General features: G+C 43.9%; 1 protein-coding gene across 5 annotated transcripts in view; it reads right to left on the reverse strand.

Moving 5' to 3' along the window:
* Sestd1 (SEC14 and spectrin domain containing 1) overlaps positions 1-15,281 on the reverse strand; it is a 96,590-nt gene that overhangs the window by 55,482 nt on the left and 25,827 nt on the right. For all 5 annotated transcript variants that reach the window (XM_087650823.1, XM_087650822.1, XM_087650825.1 and 2 more), the window contains 1 exon segment: positions 1,160-1,229. In XM_087650823.1, coding sequence (XP_087506949.1) covers positions 1,160-1,214 — 55 coding nt within the window. In that variant the 5' untranslated portion in view covers positions 1,215-1,229.

Raw genomic sequence — 15,281 nt, forward strand, 5'->3', positions numbered from 1 at the left:
GAAGACAGGCCTTTCAGTGTGCAGGAGCGAGGAAAACGTGCTCCCTGGCACACCCCAAACACTTCAAGACAGTTGGTCTGGTTGGTCTTAGTTGTTTGAGGCAGTATCTTCTGCAGCACAGACTGGCATCAAGCTTTTGATCCTCCTGCCTCAGCCTTCTCAATGTTGGGATTATACAGGTGCATGTCAGTCCTTAAATTCTGCTCAATACACCCAGTTATAAGAATGCACATTATCAAACAATCTTTATAAAATTCATAAGGCTACAAATGTAAACTTTAAGAATGTCATTCGTATAGAACACAAGGGAGACAACTGAAATGCCAAATGTTTGGGGTTAAAAAAGAAATTAGAATTATCAAGACAATGCCAAGACCTCAAGGAAATAGAAAGAAAAAGGACGACATTATAGTCCAAGCAAACCTAAATGGGTAGGGCCCTGGAGACTACAGTCTGTGCCAATAAATTTAGTTATTCAGACTCCAAAGTCACTGCGTGGAATGAACCACATCAAAGCTCTCACGGGAGCAGAGGACCCTCTGTCTTCCCCTTAAAGCACCCTAGTGGATGTATACCTCACATTAATAACTAAGCAAATTCAGCATAGCACAGAGAACAGAGAAGTGGCATTTTGTAATTCTTGCAGTGCAGTGGAAGTTTCCCTGAGAGTGAGAAAGGACAGGAATCAGGAAGACTCACTCCCACAACAACTGCTGACAGCAAGTTCCTCGACACGCACTTATTTCTCAGTGTTTCCTTCAGAAGTAAGAAGTTATGATTTCAGCAGTGTGGTGATCACATTAGTCAATCACAGAACGGAATAAAAACCAGATCACAAGGAACCAGCAGTGACGGTCACAGTGGCCCATCAAAGAAAGGCCTTAAAAACAAAACCCGTATAGAGACTGAGCGCTAGCTCAGCAGCTGGGAGCACAAACTGCTCTTCCAGAGGGCCTGCATTCAATTCCCAGCACCCGCATGCGCTCACAACTGTCTGTAACTCCAGTTCTGGAGGATCTGGCACCCTCACATACACAGTCATGCAGACAACATGGAGATAAATAAATGTTTTTTAAAAGTTATAAAAGAAATGACATGCGTTTTCGGTAAGCTAATCAACAGAAACTTAGACAGCACAGTCCTGGTACTGCACACATACCTGAAAGGAAGGCCAGCTTCTTCTTCAGGATGGGCAATATCACCGAGGCCTCCATTTCACGTCCTTGCCTCTGAAAAGGAAATGAAATGTCAGCTATCACATGACAATTGCTCCATGAAATTCATGTTTGTGACTGTTTATCTAGGGTCTCTCGATCTGAGTGAAGACAACTGGTATTTTGAGCCCGTTATGTCTTCTTTTAGTAGGCAGCTGCAGATCTTTTAGCGGCATCCCTGCCCTTTACCCACGAAGTAACCATGATTCCCCCACCCCAGCTGTACCAGCCAACCTAAGTCTAGCCGTTACCCAACATTCTTTAGTAGGTAAAGCTGCGGCTGGCTGAAAACCAACGTGCAGAGCAACACTAGGCCAGAATACTAACTGTAGACAGCAAGAGCTCAGAACTTACTTCAGTTCTTTCCCCATTATAGCTTAGTCCACAAATCTGATTCCCTCTGTCACAGTGTAACAGCAGTCTCGAATTTCACCTGTTTTTCCTCCTCCCTAACACCTCAGAACAGACTGGAACCTGTTACATCAAGAAACTTCTACACGCAGACTAATTTCTTGCTTCATCATTCCACATTTCACAGCTTTCAATCCTCAAAACTATCTATTTGTTAGCTTTGTTTGTTCTTTTGCACTGTAAAAGTTGTTTTTGTTTGAGACAGGGTCTCCCTTTGTAGCCCAAGCTGTCCCGGAACTCACTATGTACCCCAGGCTAGTCTCAGCCTTACACATTCCTCCTGTCTCTTCTGCCTTCTCAGTGCTGGGCTGAGTTTATCCCTTAGGGGAAACCACAATTTACTGTTTGGTTTTCCAGAGTCCACGCAGTCCCAGCCAGGGTCTATGGCTACCTACAAAAAGGGAATACTCAGTAGTCAGGGCTGGGAGCAAGGCAGTTTTCCTTAAATGGAGGCCTTGGCAGGGCATGCATTCTGAGACTTGGCCAGTCCACTGTACTACTAAACAGGATTTGAGGAGAGCAGGACTTTTAAAAAAACAACAAGAGCTAATGCTCAACTCTACTGTCCTCTTACATCAAGCTGCATGGCTCAGAGTTCCTCCCCACTCCCCGTCTTCCCTGCTCCACAGCCGCTCACCCCACCCAGCACAGGACAAGGAGGTGTGGAGAGCACTATGACAACCCAGGGAGGGCTGCTCTCTTTAAAAAGAAGGGTTGCAGCGTAGAAAACATGACTCTTTGGATTATGTGTCCAGCAGGATCTGCCTCAAGTCTATCCCATTTCAGCCACTGGGCTTGCTATTGGCTGGAACAAAACACTCAAGTTGCAGCCCTGTCCTGCAAACACTACACTCTTTCAAACAACAACAACAACAACAACAACAACAACAACAACAACAACAACCCTGTATCTGAAAAAGAAAAACAAATATAGCCATCAGATAATAGCTAATTAAGCAAGACTAATTAAGCCAGTGAAGTATTTTACAGGCTTTGTGGTTAAGAGAAAAACAAAAACAAAGACAAAAAAATACCACCTGCCTACCAAGAAAACAACCTGTCAAACTAATTGATGTATCCGGACGGTTACTCCTTAAACACTTGCTTTCAATTTGCTTTTTTCGTTCTGATCCTATTACCCAGCTAACAGAAAGGCGTTCACACAACCTCACATTTTTATATCCTAATGGGAAACCTATGCATTTCATGTTCTAGATCAATACTGCAGCCTGATGAGTTGTTATCAGCTAGACAAGAGCCCAGACAACTTGCGTTCACATCTGACAGTCCTCCTCCCGTGATCACCTTGCTAGGGCCCTGATCTCAAGTTTGATAATGATGTTAATAATGATTATGGTAATTAACATTTACCTTACACTCAAGTGTTTATTACAAACACTGCCCTTTTCTAAATGACTTCTGGTATTGACTTACTTAATTTTCCCAATATTTCTGAGGTACAAGCAAGCTGATTCAGTATCACAACTGCTACTGAGTGTGGGAGCTCGGACTCAGAAGCAGGCAATCTGGTTCCTTCAAGGCCACTTTCATGATATGCTATCAGCTTAATAATCAACAGTTCTGAAAATATCCAGTGACATCAATTAAACAGCAAACTTGTCTAGACTGGATGCAAATAACAGATATGCAGCAAAATAAAACACATATCCTCAGTTTTTGTCCTTCAAATAGAACTTCTCAACCCCTTGGAATTTCCTGAATGACAGGGGGAGTGGCTTTTGTCACTGGTAAAGTGTCCCTTCCTTGAACCCATGCTAATAGAGTGAATTATAGAGCCTCCCCAAGTTCAAGGGAAGCCTGACTTACCATCACACTCCCTAGAACTCTAAGGAGGGTAGGGGGATCAGAAACCCTGACAATCCCCAGTATCCCATAATCAATCATGACTACACAGTAAGCATCTGTGGGTAGGGCAGTGGACATACAGGGTGCAGGAGGGTAGCAGGGCTGGACAAGGCTGTGGTTCTGAAACTCCTACATACTTTGCAGCACATGTGCCATGCTGGTTACACCATTCATTATGGAGTGAGGAAATGGCTTTCCTGCAGCCCTAGTCCTCTCGGTGAATTACAAAACCTAAGGAGGCCATTATCCTGAGGCCATGATCCTGAAACCTTGATCTGCAGCCTGCAAGAGAAGTAGCCTGAGACCCAGTACCTGCTGCAGGTATTCAGAGTGAGATCAGGTGAGGGAGATTCAGCCTTTAAACTCAGGAGCTTGACACTGACTCTGGAACTTAGTAGCAAGCGAGGTGAAGTGAAGAGCAGTGTGTAGAGAACGGAGTAAGGGGACTCCGGGTATTTAGTATCAGAAGTGCCTGGTAAGGACAGTGGTACCGCTGTATATATGCAGAGGAACATCGCACCATAAGGGAAAACACCACCTACTACAGAAATGACATTTGAGCTCTCTGAAAGCTAGAAGCAGGAAAGCTTAACAGAGAAAGCTCAACCTCAAAGAGTTCAGTCACACAGTAAAACTGGCTTCCTAACCCGGTTGCTCCTATCTGGTGCAAACTCGAGTTCTGAACTGCCTTTAGTTCCATACACTGTACAACACTTTTCCTCCTCTCTGCTCAGGGCAGCAGAGTGGGGAATTCTCCTTTGGTCAAGGGGACTGTGAGTGGAGTAAGGAGCAACACTCAGTTCAGATCTTAGTGGACAGTGTCTCTCACCATTTCCTGCTTCATTTGCAAAATCCAGAGGACCTGAGTTTGGTTCCCAGCACCACATGGTGGCTCACAATGGTTTGTAACTCCATTTCCAGAGGATCAGACGCTTTCTTCCTGCCTCCGTGAGCACCAGGCACACAAGTAGTACAGATGAACATGCATGCAAAACACTCACACACATAAAACTAAAAAGTAATTCAAAATTCAGTCAACGCATAGAGGTTTTGACCTTTGCCACAACAAGGCCCCCATTAAACAATAACTAGGAGACAAGAATATCTGCATTGCTAAACCCCATGGGCCCAAGACACAATGGCTACACGAGATCCTGGGATGACAGATTATGTTACCAGAGCTTTGCAAGTGAGGTTATGGATTTTATGCCAAGTAATACCAGTTTAATTGTTCACCACTGCAGCCTTCTGTTTTCTCCCCATTTCTTCAGAGAGAGCCAAACCCAGACTGTCCTTCCAAGTGTGGCAAGGCACTTTTTCCCAACAGCTCATTTATTTACTTTTGGGGTCATGTTGAAAATGACAGAGCAATGATAAATACACATCTGGGGCACGTGGGACATAATAAAACAAAACAAATAAATGTGAGGCCACAGAGAGAGTCTCCCCTCACCGACCTCCTCCTCTGCTGCCACTAGAGAAACAGGCAACAACAAGACTGGAGGTGGCCGCACAGCCATCTCACCTCTACAGGCTATGGCTTAGGAGCCAGAGGAACCGCTCATCCCTCAAGAGCTGTGCTGCTCTTCCAGAGGACCAGTTCAGTTCCCACCACCCTCAGCCAGCAGCCAACAGCTCCCTGTACGTGTAGCTCCACCGAGGCTGATGTCCTCGTGTGGCCTCTGTGGCAGTCACCGTTACAGACACAGACATAGAAATTGTTTTTAAGTTGTTCCAGCTTAGCTTTTCAAGTGTTTACAGAACCATTTTAGAAAAACAACTTGCCTCTCTTTGATTATGTTAATGCCTTGTGGAAGTTAAATTATATATAAAGTACAGGAAATACAGAGACGCTCTTATGAAATGTATGAAACCTTCACAATACAATATTATTGATAAGGCAGGCCCAGCTCCTGCTCTTTCCATAGGGGCATATACAGGCATTACTCTTCACAAGAAAGGTTATTCACCCCAAATATATGAATGAACCATATTCTCAAAGTGTTAAGCCAGCAAGGGACAGTAGCAATGAAGGCTGCCTAAGAAGGTGTACTTCTTAAAAATTGGCCAAGTAAAGTAGGACATGCTTACCAAAAACAAAACTGAGAAACAACTGTGCTTTTTATAGTTCATATGTGGTCACTAAAGCAGCCTTCTTCTGAACATGACTTATTAAATAAAAATAAAATCAATGAAAGGCTATTATATAAAAGGGACAGAAAACCAGGATAGTCAACAAGGCTCCCTGGAGGCTCCTGAGGGTAAAAGGGAATCAGCCCTGCTGCACCCTTCCTGTGAAGAATGACGCCTGTATCTGCCCCTGTGGAGAGAGCGGGAGCTAGGCCTGCCTTCAACCACACAGACAGTTCTGGAAGTACTCTGATTTGAACTGCTTTGGTTTTCAATGCCATAAGTAACTAAGTCGTATCTTAATATCATTTCTTGATCTAAAAATGTAAATGTCCCTGGTTTCCTTCTAAAGCAAGAAGTAAGTATCCAAGAAGCAGAAATGCACTAAGTTCTCCTAGTAACAGCACAGACTCTATCTTGATCAGCTTTCCAGGATCTGAGGCGGGAGAACAAAAGGATAACAGTGGTTAGGCTGGTATTGTGTCTTCCCCAGAGCATATGAAAGCATTTTACATCTGTACCTTTTCATCCACTACTGAACAGACTTATACAACGACCTAGCAGATGGAGGCATGGCTAGACACCCCTGCATTCAGGAAGACCAGAAGCAGCTAGGAACTAACGAACAAAGGTAGATACCATAATGCAGCCAAGCACTCAGCCTAGTCCTCACATCACCGGTAAGTACACAAATGCCTCCAGCCTCATGGCAGCCATGCCCTCACCCTACCTAGCTCTCTTTCCACTAAGAGAGCCTCCAGCCCCAGCAACCCACTGAAAGCCTGGAGGCTAATTCTGAAGGTGGTCAGAGAAGTCAATAGCTGCCATCAATGGGCAGCCATTAGAGGGCAGCAGAGCATGTCCTGAGCAGCAGGACAGGACAATTACAGGCCTTTTAATCAAGACTCGGCAAATTACACTTCAAAGGAGATTATAATTGATGATATGTGTGGGGGTACTGGAATTCTTCTTTCAATAAGGATAAATCAACCAGTCTGCTTGGAAAATTCAGTTAGATTCTTTGAAGAGTGTTTTTTTAACAACCAGAGAAAACCCATTAGGATTGCCCGAGGCTAACTAAATCATCTCTAATAAATCTACATCATGTAGACACAGAACAGTGGGAACAAAACCAGAGCCCAGGCTCCGTCCACAGCCTTGTGCTTCTAGGAAAACATTGAAACATAGATCTCCTTAGAAGCAAGTTAGGAATAGCTTTGACTGCTGGTTTAAAAATATAATCTTTGAAATAAAACCAAACCCAAACACAGGACTAGGCCTCACTGCTTCCTGCCTGGCTCACCATACCCACCCCCACACAGAATTGTGCAAACATGAGCTTCTCTCAGCATCAGGATGACACTGGGAGCTTCCATGTGCTGTTTTTGTTGGTGCAGGTGCCAGTATGATTGGTAACCTAGTTTTAAAACAATACTGACAGTTTCAAATGTAAGAACAACAATCCTCTGGAAAGACTTTAAATTACCATGGTAAACAATGGCTGGCTTTCATTGCATCAAATCCCAAATCCCAGTCCTCTAAACCTCTTCTCCCCTAACCTTATTTCTAGAAGGAAGTATTTGGCTTTGTTGTTGTTGATTTGTTTTCCTATTCTCCACAACAAAACACACACATTCCACCAGGCTGAACTCAGACCAAATCCCATCCCCTAAACACTAAAGATCCTAATACATTTTAAAGGAGGTTCAGTGAGATAGGTTTCAAAGTCCCAAGTTACTAACAGTAAGAGTATGAATTAACCTTAATCCTGTTACTTGTATGTCAGATACCACAGTTCAAATGAAATATTACCTATAATGTACACTGACATTTTTGGACTGTTCATTTCCATACTGTAAAAAGGTTTACTGTTACATAAAAAGTCGTCCCCCATCAAAACCATTTTGATTTTGATTTTATGTGTATGACTTTATGGCCTCCATGTATTTATTGTGTGCATGCCTAGGACACAAGAGTACACCTGATACCCTGGAACTGAAGCTACAGATGGTTGCTGAGAGCTGACTCAACACAGGTCCTCTGTGAAAGTAGCCACTACTCTTAACCCCTGATCCATCACTCCAGACCCAGAAAATTCCTCACTTGGCATAGCCACTGAAACTAGATCACAGGAGTGAAGATCGGGTGAGTGAATTTATTTATGTATATAGTATCTGGCATATTCCAAGACAGTAATTGCTCAATAAACACTGCCTTCTACCTATAGCTAAAATTTCCTTCTTCCATTCATTGCTAGTTGAACCACCAATTCAACCATAGTCAGAGAATTCCCACTAAAGCCTTCTTGGGCAAACACATGAAGACCTGCCCTTGTTATATATAGCATATGCCTAGATCATTGTTAATGGCCCAAGGATCCTCACCTGTGACTCTACAAACGTCTACACAATATCTCATTTTATCAGATGAGGAAACCAGAGCTGGAGGAACATTCTGCTGGGTCACACAAATGAACAGTTGGCTACCCACAGAAGTGGTCGTGGCATCATTGTGCCCATCTTCCCATCACTGTGCGTGGACTTCCTGGTGTACAAATGTTGACTTGCTAAAACTGTAAAGAATTTAAACAAACAGAAGTGTCCAGAAGGAAAAGTCTGGGCACTGACGATGTGCATTTAAGGAGTTACAAACATAAACTAAAAATGTGCAAGCAGTGTGCTGCTCCCACAGGTCTGCTCCCTGCACTACAAATGCTTAGCATCCTCCCAACTCCACAGTGGTTGCAGTGGAAGGAAGGCCACTGCGAGCTTCAGCAGAAGCAGAAGCAGTGACAGAGGGAATATTTAGGAAACAGACTGTGCCCTTAAAGTGTTCTCACATTCACTATGTGGACCTATTTATTTAGGATCGCTGAGGAGGGAGAGCGCTATTCTGATAAACTCCATAGGGGAGTAAGACATGGTGGCAGGCAGCTGGGAGGGTGGAGAGATCTACAGCCCTGACATTCTCTTGGCACTCGAACTTCTAGCTCCTTCTGTCTTCCTCACGCTGAGAGTAGTTGTCTTCTCAGCAGCCTCCCTCTCTATCACCACCACCACCACCACACATACCTGTTTCAGGTGATTAATTACTAGGAAACACATGTCTACAGTAAATACCATGACAGGAGGACAGTAAGGAGTGACTGGGCAGACAAGGCAGGTCTACTAAGGGAAGCATCAACAAATATCATAAATATTATAGTCTAAGACAAATAGAACTCTAAACTGTGCACACTGCATATTAATATTTAAAAACATGTCCTGCATGTCATGTATCCTGCCTATGTAGTCAATAAAGACAAACGGTTACTGTTTCTGAGCTCGAAGCACATGTAGTCTGCACTGTTTGATGCTCTTGTCTGCTGGCCCAGGAGAATGCCCACACTCCACAGGCAGCCAGGGCACAGCACTTGTTGACTAAACCCCTCCTTACAATCACAGCAGCTTCCTCTCTTAGGTTCCATTTAGAAAAATACTTAGGAAGTAAGAAAGTAAGGTTAGATGATTTTAAACTAACCCAAGCACTATGAGTAGAGTGCATTTTCTTTGACTAGGATATTAAATTACATAGTTCAGCAGGGACATCTGCTGAGTCGCCTGGGCCCTGGCCCATTTGGACCATGAATGAAGAGACACTTTCTAAAGCTGTCTTTATGATCAGGTAACTCTAGCTTTAGGCTCTGGGAATGGCTTACTCGACTTCACTACTCACACACTGTTCTCATCATCTGTATTCCGCACTTGCACATTTCCTACTTCCTGAGGTTATATCTGGGCCTGTATCACAGGAATCACCATGGCCCCATCTCACACTCCCACTCACTGCCTACGGATGCTTTTCAACTTCCAACTCTGGTCACCCCACTGTCACTTGGCAGAAGAATCTGATTTGTTATCCACAAGAGAAATGCAGAGGAAAGTCTAGGGTCCCCTTGGACAGGTAAAAAGAAAAGCTTTTACTGTCATATATCTTCTAACACTTGATATAATAAAACTCATTTTCATTATCAACCACCACAATCACCACAATACTCCACATACAAGATGGTGACAACAGAAATTGAAGCAAGTGTCTACTATAGGAACATGCAACACGCAAAATCTTTTTTTTTTAATGAAAAACTGTAGCAATTATTTTACAAAAAGTAATCTGAGGTTCCTGGGTGTATGCATGCCTGCATGCATGTACATGTTAAATAAAAAACAGGGGATGTACCTCAGAATGCATGAGGCCCTGGATTCACTCCCAAAAAGTAAAGTAGGACTTAAAGGGTCCACTGCTTCCTGTGTTCACCAAGTGCACCAGGGCAGCACTTCCTGCTGTAGTGACTGCACTGCCAGTCCAGGCCTAGCTGCTGCATCATGCTCCTGAACAGGATCAGGGTTTCACCTAGATTGTATCTGGAGCCAACTGACAGGAGTCAAATCCTGACTGTGCCTCACATTCTGCATTAGTTCCGTGGTATGACATTATTCTTCTATTAAATCCCCCCCTTTCAGCTCAAACTCGCTCACACAGGCTTCAGGGCTTAAATGCTAAAGCAACCATGCTTCTTGACTCCTTCCCCTATGGTCTTCTCTATGACTGGGAATCTACCATGACACCTGTCAACCATGAAGGCAGCAATCTATTCATGGTGCCCAACCCCTCACACTAGAAAAGTATATGCTACATCATGTGTTGCCAGGCAACTTATATTTGCATTAAGAAACATCAAGTGAGGTGAGGAGGGGCATATGTGAAAAGCCTTAACACTATTCTGGCTTAAACATCGTACTTAACTAAATAATACATCTTCCACACTTCTGTTCTGCAGGGTTGTACTGCATTTTAACTAAGATACCCCTCAAAGTTTTGGGAGATGAGAAGTTCTACTTAGGATTTCTGAAAACAACTGCCCAAAATAAAAAAAATGTTGTGGTGATTCTACCTTAAGACACAGGGTAGAGAGTTTTGGTGCTTTGAATACGCTTGGCCCAGGGAGTGACCTGCTAGAGTAGGTGTGGCCTTGCTGAAGGAAGTGTGTCGCTGTAGGGGTTGGCTTTAAGACCCTTCTCCTAGCTACCTGGAAGACATCTCCTCCTGGCTGCCTTTGGATCAAGATGTAGAACATTAGGCTTTGCCAGGCCCATGTCTGCCTGTATGCTGCCATGCTTCCCGCCATGACAAAAATGGACTAAATCTCTAAAATTGTAAGCCACTCCAATTAAATGTTGCCCTTTATAAGAGTTGCCGTGGTCATGGTGTCTCTTCACAGCAATGAAAACCCTAAGACAGTAATAAACACAGGTTTGACATTATTAAAGGAAAGGCTGAAACCCCAGAGGATTATTCTTTGTAAGAGAAAGCATACGAAGTTCACCATGAAAGATAGTTGGTGCTATACATTGTGTTAAGGAATCAGATTCCGACTCTGTTCTTAGTAGAAGGGAAAATATTATGTGAGACAGTTTCACAACTCGAATTAGTGAGATATTGGTGACCACACCAATCTACATCTCGGGGAGGTCTTTAAGAATATGTACCTACAATACAACTTCAGGCCAACGACTAACTTAATGAGGTAGAAAACACAACTCATGTTTTTGTGGAGATATTGCTAAGGATTTCCCTTTAACCCTTAGAGAACAAAGATTGGATCTAGGAGAATGGAAAGTTATACGAGAGAAAGAGGATAGTAACAGACGACCTGAAACTAACTCAAAATCATACAGAAAGGTAAGGCCACCATCAGTGAAAAAATACCTGAAGAACTGTGACAGACAGCATCATTATCAAGACTGGCTGGAAGTAGGCTCAAGAGGGCAGACTTAGGAGGGCAAAGCTTCAAAGGTATGTAGGTACCAGCTTGGCCAGAGGATGTTAATGGCTGCTTAAATGTCATTTCTTACAAGCCCAAGAATGTATTTCAAGACATTTGCATCTGAGCTGAGGATTAGTCAAAGAGCACTGCCCTCTCCTTCATAAGGAGAGCCATTCAATAGACTGAAGGCCCAAACAGAACCCAAAAGGCAAGAAAGGTTGAACTGTCTGCCTCATGGCCTAGGTGAGAAGACCTTAGTCATCTACCCTTGCCCTGGAACTTAACACTGCTGTTCTCAGTTCTCAGGCTTTAGTTTCAGACCAGAAGACACAGACAGGCTCTCCTGAGTCTCTAGACAGCAAACAGCAGATCCTGGGGCAGTTCAGCTTCCAGGATTGTGTGATTCATTTCCTATGAGACAGTGAGAAAGAAAGAGTGAGTACATGCTCTCCCCTTCCCGTGGTTCTACGGTTCTACTTCTGCTTCCATTATTATGTGCTTCCGTGAGTGTGTGTGTGTGTGTGTGTGTGTGTGTGTGTGTATCAGAGAGAGGAGAGAGGGAGAGGGAGAGGGAGAGGGAGAGGGAGAGGGAGAGGGAGAGAGAGAGAGAGAGAGAGAGAGAGAGAGAGAGAGAGAGAGACTTTTCCAAAGGGAAGAAAGCCTTCACAAAAACCAACCTACTTACCTACACTGCCAGTGTGGGGTACCTTAATTCAGTCCACTGAAAAACCAGTCTCCACTAGCAGACAGCTTACGGAGTTAACCAGCCTGGGTCCATGGGATTCACGGAGACTGAGTTCCCAACCAGAGAGAGTAAGCGGGCGGACCCAGGTCCTCTACATGTATGTAGAGAGCATAAGCGGGTGGACCCAGGCCCTCTGCACGTATGTAGCGCTTGTACAGCTGAGTCTTCTTGTGGTTTTCCTAGAGCAGGGGCTGTCTCTGACTACACTGCTTGCCTTTAGATCCCTTTCCCCTAACTGGGCTGCCTTGTCTAGCCTCAGTGGAGGTCTTGCTGATGCCTCCTCTTCTCAGGGGAGAAGTGGAGGAGGGATGGATGGGAGAGGGGAAGGGGGAAGGACTGGGTGGTGAGGAGGGAGGGGAAGCTGCAATTGGGGTGTAAAGTAAATAAAAACTTAGTCAATAAATAAAGAATATATCTGTGGGGGAAAAAAGAAATGAAACAGCCCTGCTTATGAATAAATAGTCAGAAGCTATCTCCATTTATATGAAGGCTTGGTATCTTCATTTATAGTAAAGTAGTATTGAAATAAAATGAGAACACGAAAGCTGCTGAAAGCTTACCAGGAGCAGAGTAAAGGCCTTAATAATCAGTCATGCCAGGCCTAATTATCTCTCTTTAAACAAGCATTCTGCGGCATGGAAAAACACTTCAGATCAGGGATTTTAAATCTAAAAGCAGTGGACAAAAGTAAAAAGAAACAAGGTGACTGGCTGCAGCGTGAAATACAATAAATCTACGTGGAAAGGTGGTGTTGGCGCTGAAGTCACACTATGTTACTACGGTCAAATAAAAACTAATAAAAGGCAACCTGACTGCCACACACATGGCCCTGCTTACTAAACGGGTCATAAAACAAAACCAAAACTTACCATTCCATGAAAAGAACTGGGGGGATTGACAGGAAGGAGAGGAAAAATAAGAGAAACAAGAATGCATTATACACATGTATAAAATTGTCAGATAACACAATCAATAGAAAGAAAATATAAAAATGAAACAAACCATTTTAGTCTTTTAAATTCTTCCAGCAATGGGACTTCAGAAGCCAACACAATCATCTACACAGCTGTGACTAAGGCACCTGCGCTCTGAGCAGCACATTCGTACTCTCGGACGTGTACTTGTGTGCTCCTATATGTCTCTCTCTCTCCCTTCAGGACCACACTAAAAAGCTATTTTTATTTTATGTGTATGAATGTGTGATGGTTTGTATTTGCTCGGCCCAGGGAGGAGCACTATTAGAGGTGTCGCCCTGATGGAGTAGGTGTGTCGCTGAGGGTGTGGCTTTAGGACCCTCTCCTAGCTGCCTGGAAGCCAGGCTCTTCATAGCAGCCTCCAGATGAAGACGTAGCTCTCTCAACAACTCTGGAACCATGCCTGCCTGGGTGCTGCTATACTTCCGCTTTGATGATGATGGACTGAACCCCAGAGCCTGTAAGCCAGCCCCAATTAATGGTGTCTTTTATAAGAGTTTATAAGAGTTGCTTGGTCATGGTGTCTGTTCATAGCAGTAAAACCCTAAATAAGAATGTTTTCCCCAAATATATGCATGTGCACATATGAGAGCCTGTTGTGCTCAAACGGTGTCAGACCCTCTGGAACTGGAGTTCTGGAGGTTGTAAGATCTGTGTGGATCCTTGGATGCTAAAACCTGAACCCCAGTCCTCTGCATAGAGCAGAGTTCTTCATTCTGAACTCATCTCTCCCGTGCCTCGTCTTTCAACCTATACTGAAAATATCCGGGGTGGGGTGGGGCTGGAGGGACAGAGAGGCTAAGAGCATGTACTACTTCCAGAGTGGAGTTCTGTTCCCAGGTCTGGCAGCTCACAGCTGCCTGTAACTCCAGTCCAAGGGGATCTGAGTCCCCTCTTCTGGCCTCTGAGAGCACTGCAGCATGCGCGCGCGCACACACACACACGTGCACACACACATACACACACGCACACACGCACACACACATACACACATACACACACGTGCACACACACGTGCACACACACACGCACACACACACACACACACGCACACACGCACACACATTTAAAACTAAATAGGCAGGCCCTGGGTTCGGTCCCCAGCTCCAAAAAAAAGAACCAAAAAAAAAAAAAAAAAACTAAATAGGCATGCCATGGTGGTACATGCCTTTAATCCTAGTATCATACTTAGAGGCAGTTTGAGGCCAGCCCTGGCTACAGAGCAAGTCCCAGAAAAGATAGGGCTACACAGAGAAACCATCTCAAATAATTAAACAGATAGATAGATAGATAGATAGATAGATAGATAGATAGATAGACAGACAGACAGACAGACAGACATTAAAACCTGTCTTAAATTCTAAAGTGGCTTCATTTAAAAAAAAAAAAGGAAATGTGCAAGATGCCTACAGAAAAGACAAAAGAAAAAACCACAATATCAAAATAGAAGTGGAAACACTATGGGCCTTCAGCCATGTTAGAATGCATGCATAAGATTTTGTTGCAACACTAGTCATGACTGGGAAATAGCCTATGTTCATACAGACACACAGAAGACTGGCTGAATTAAGAGTGAATAAATTACATGATAGAGCCAGGCTGGGTGGCATCTGCCTTTATTCCTAAAACAGAGGAAGAAGCAGGCAGAACACTGTGAGGTTAAGGCCACCCTGGTCTACAAAATGAGTTCCAGACCAGTGAGAACCAAAGTGAGACCCTGTCCCAAAAAGATAAATAAGGACTATACAATGAATGGCATATAGGTCTAAAACACAACTCTTCATGTACAGGGAAATAATTCAGCTATCCAATAAGCACAGCACAGCACGGAAACCTAAGCACATTCAGTAAGTGAGAGCAAAGTGTGGGTCTCCGATTCTTGGGCTGTTCTCCCTCTGTCTGTCTTGTGCAACCTGATGTGACAGTTGCTTTATCCTGGTAAAATGTATTTTGTTATACTTTGTTATTATCCCTTAGAAGCCTGTTCTTTTCTAATGAGAGAAAGAAAGGGGTGGCTCTGGATGGAAGGGGGGGTGGGGAGGTGGGGAGGAACCAGGAGGAATAGAAATGGGGAAAACATAATCAGGATATATTGTGTGAGGACAGAATCTATTTTCAATAAAGGGGAAAAGTAA

The sequence above is a fragment of the Rattus norvegicus genome, chromosome 3, assembly GCF_021556685.1.
Source record: "Rattus norvegicus strain SHRSP/BbbUtx chromosome 3, alternate assembly SHRSP_T2T, whole genome shotgun sequence".
NCBI lineage: Eukaryota > Metazoa > Chordata > Mammalia > Rodentia > Muridae > Rattus > Rattus norvegicus.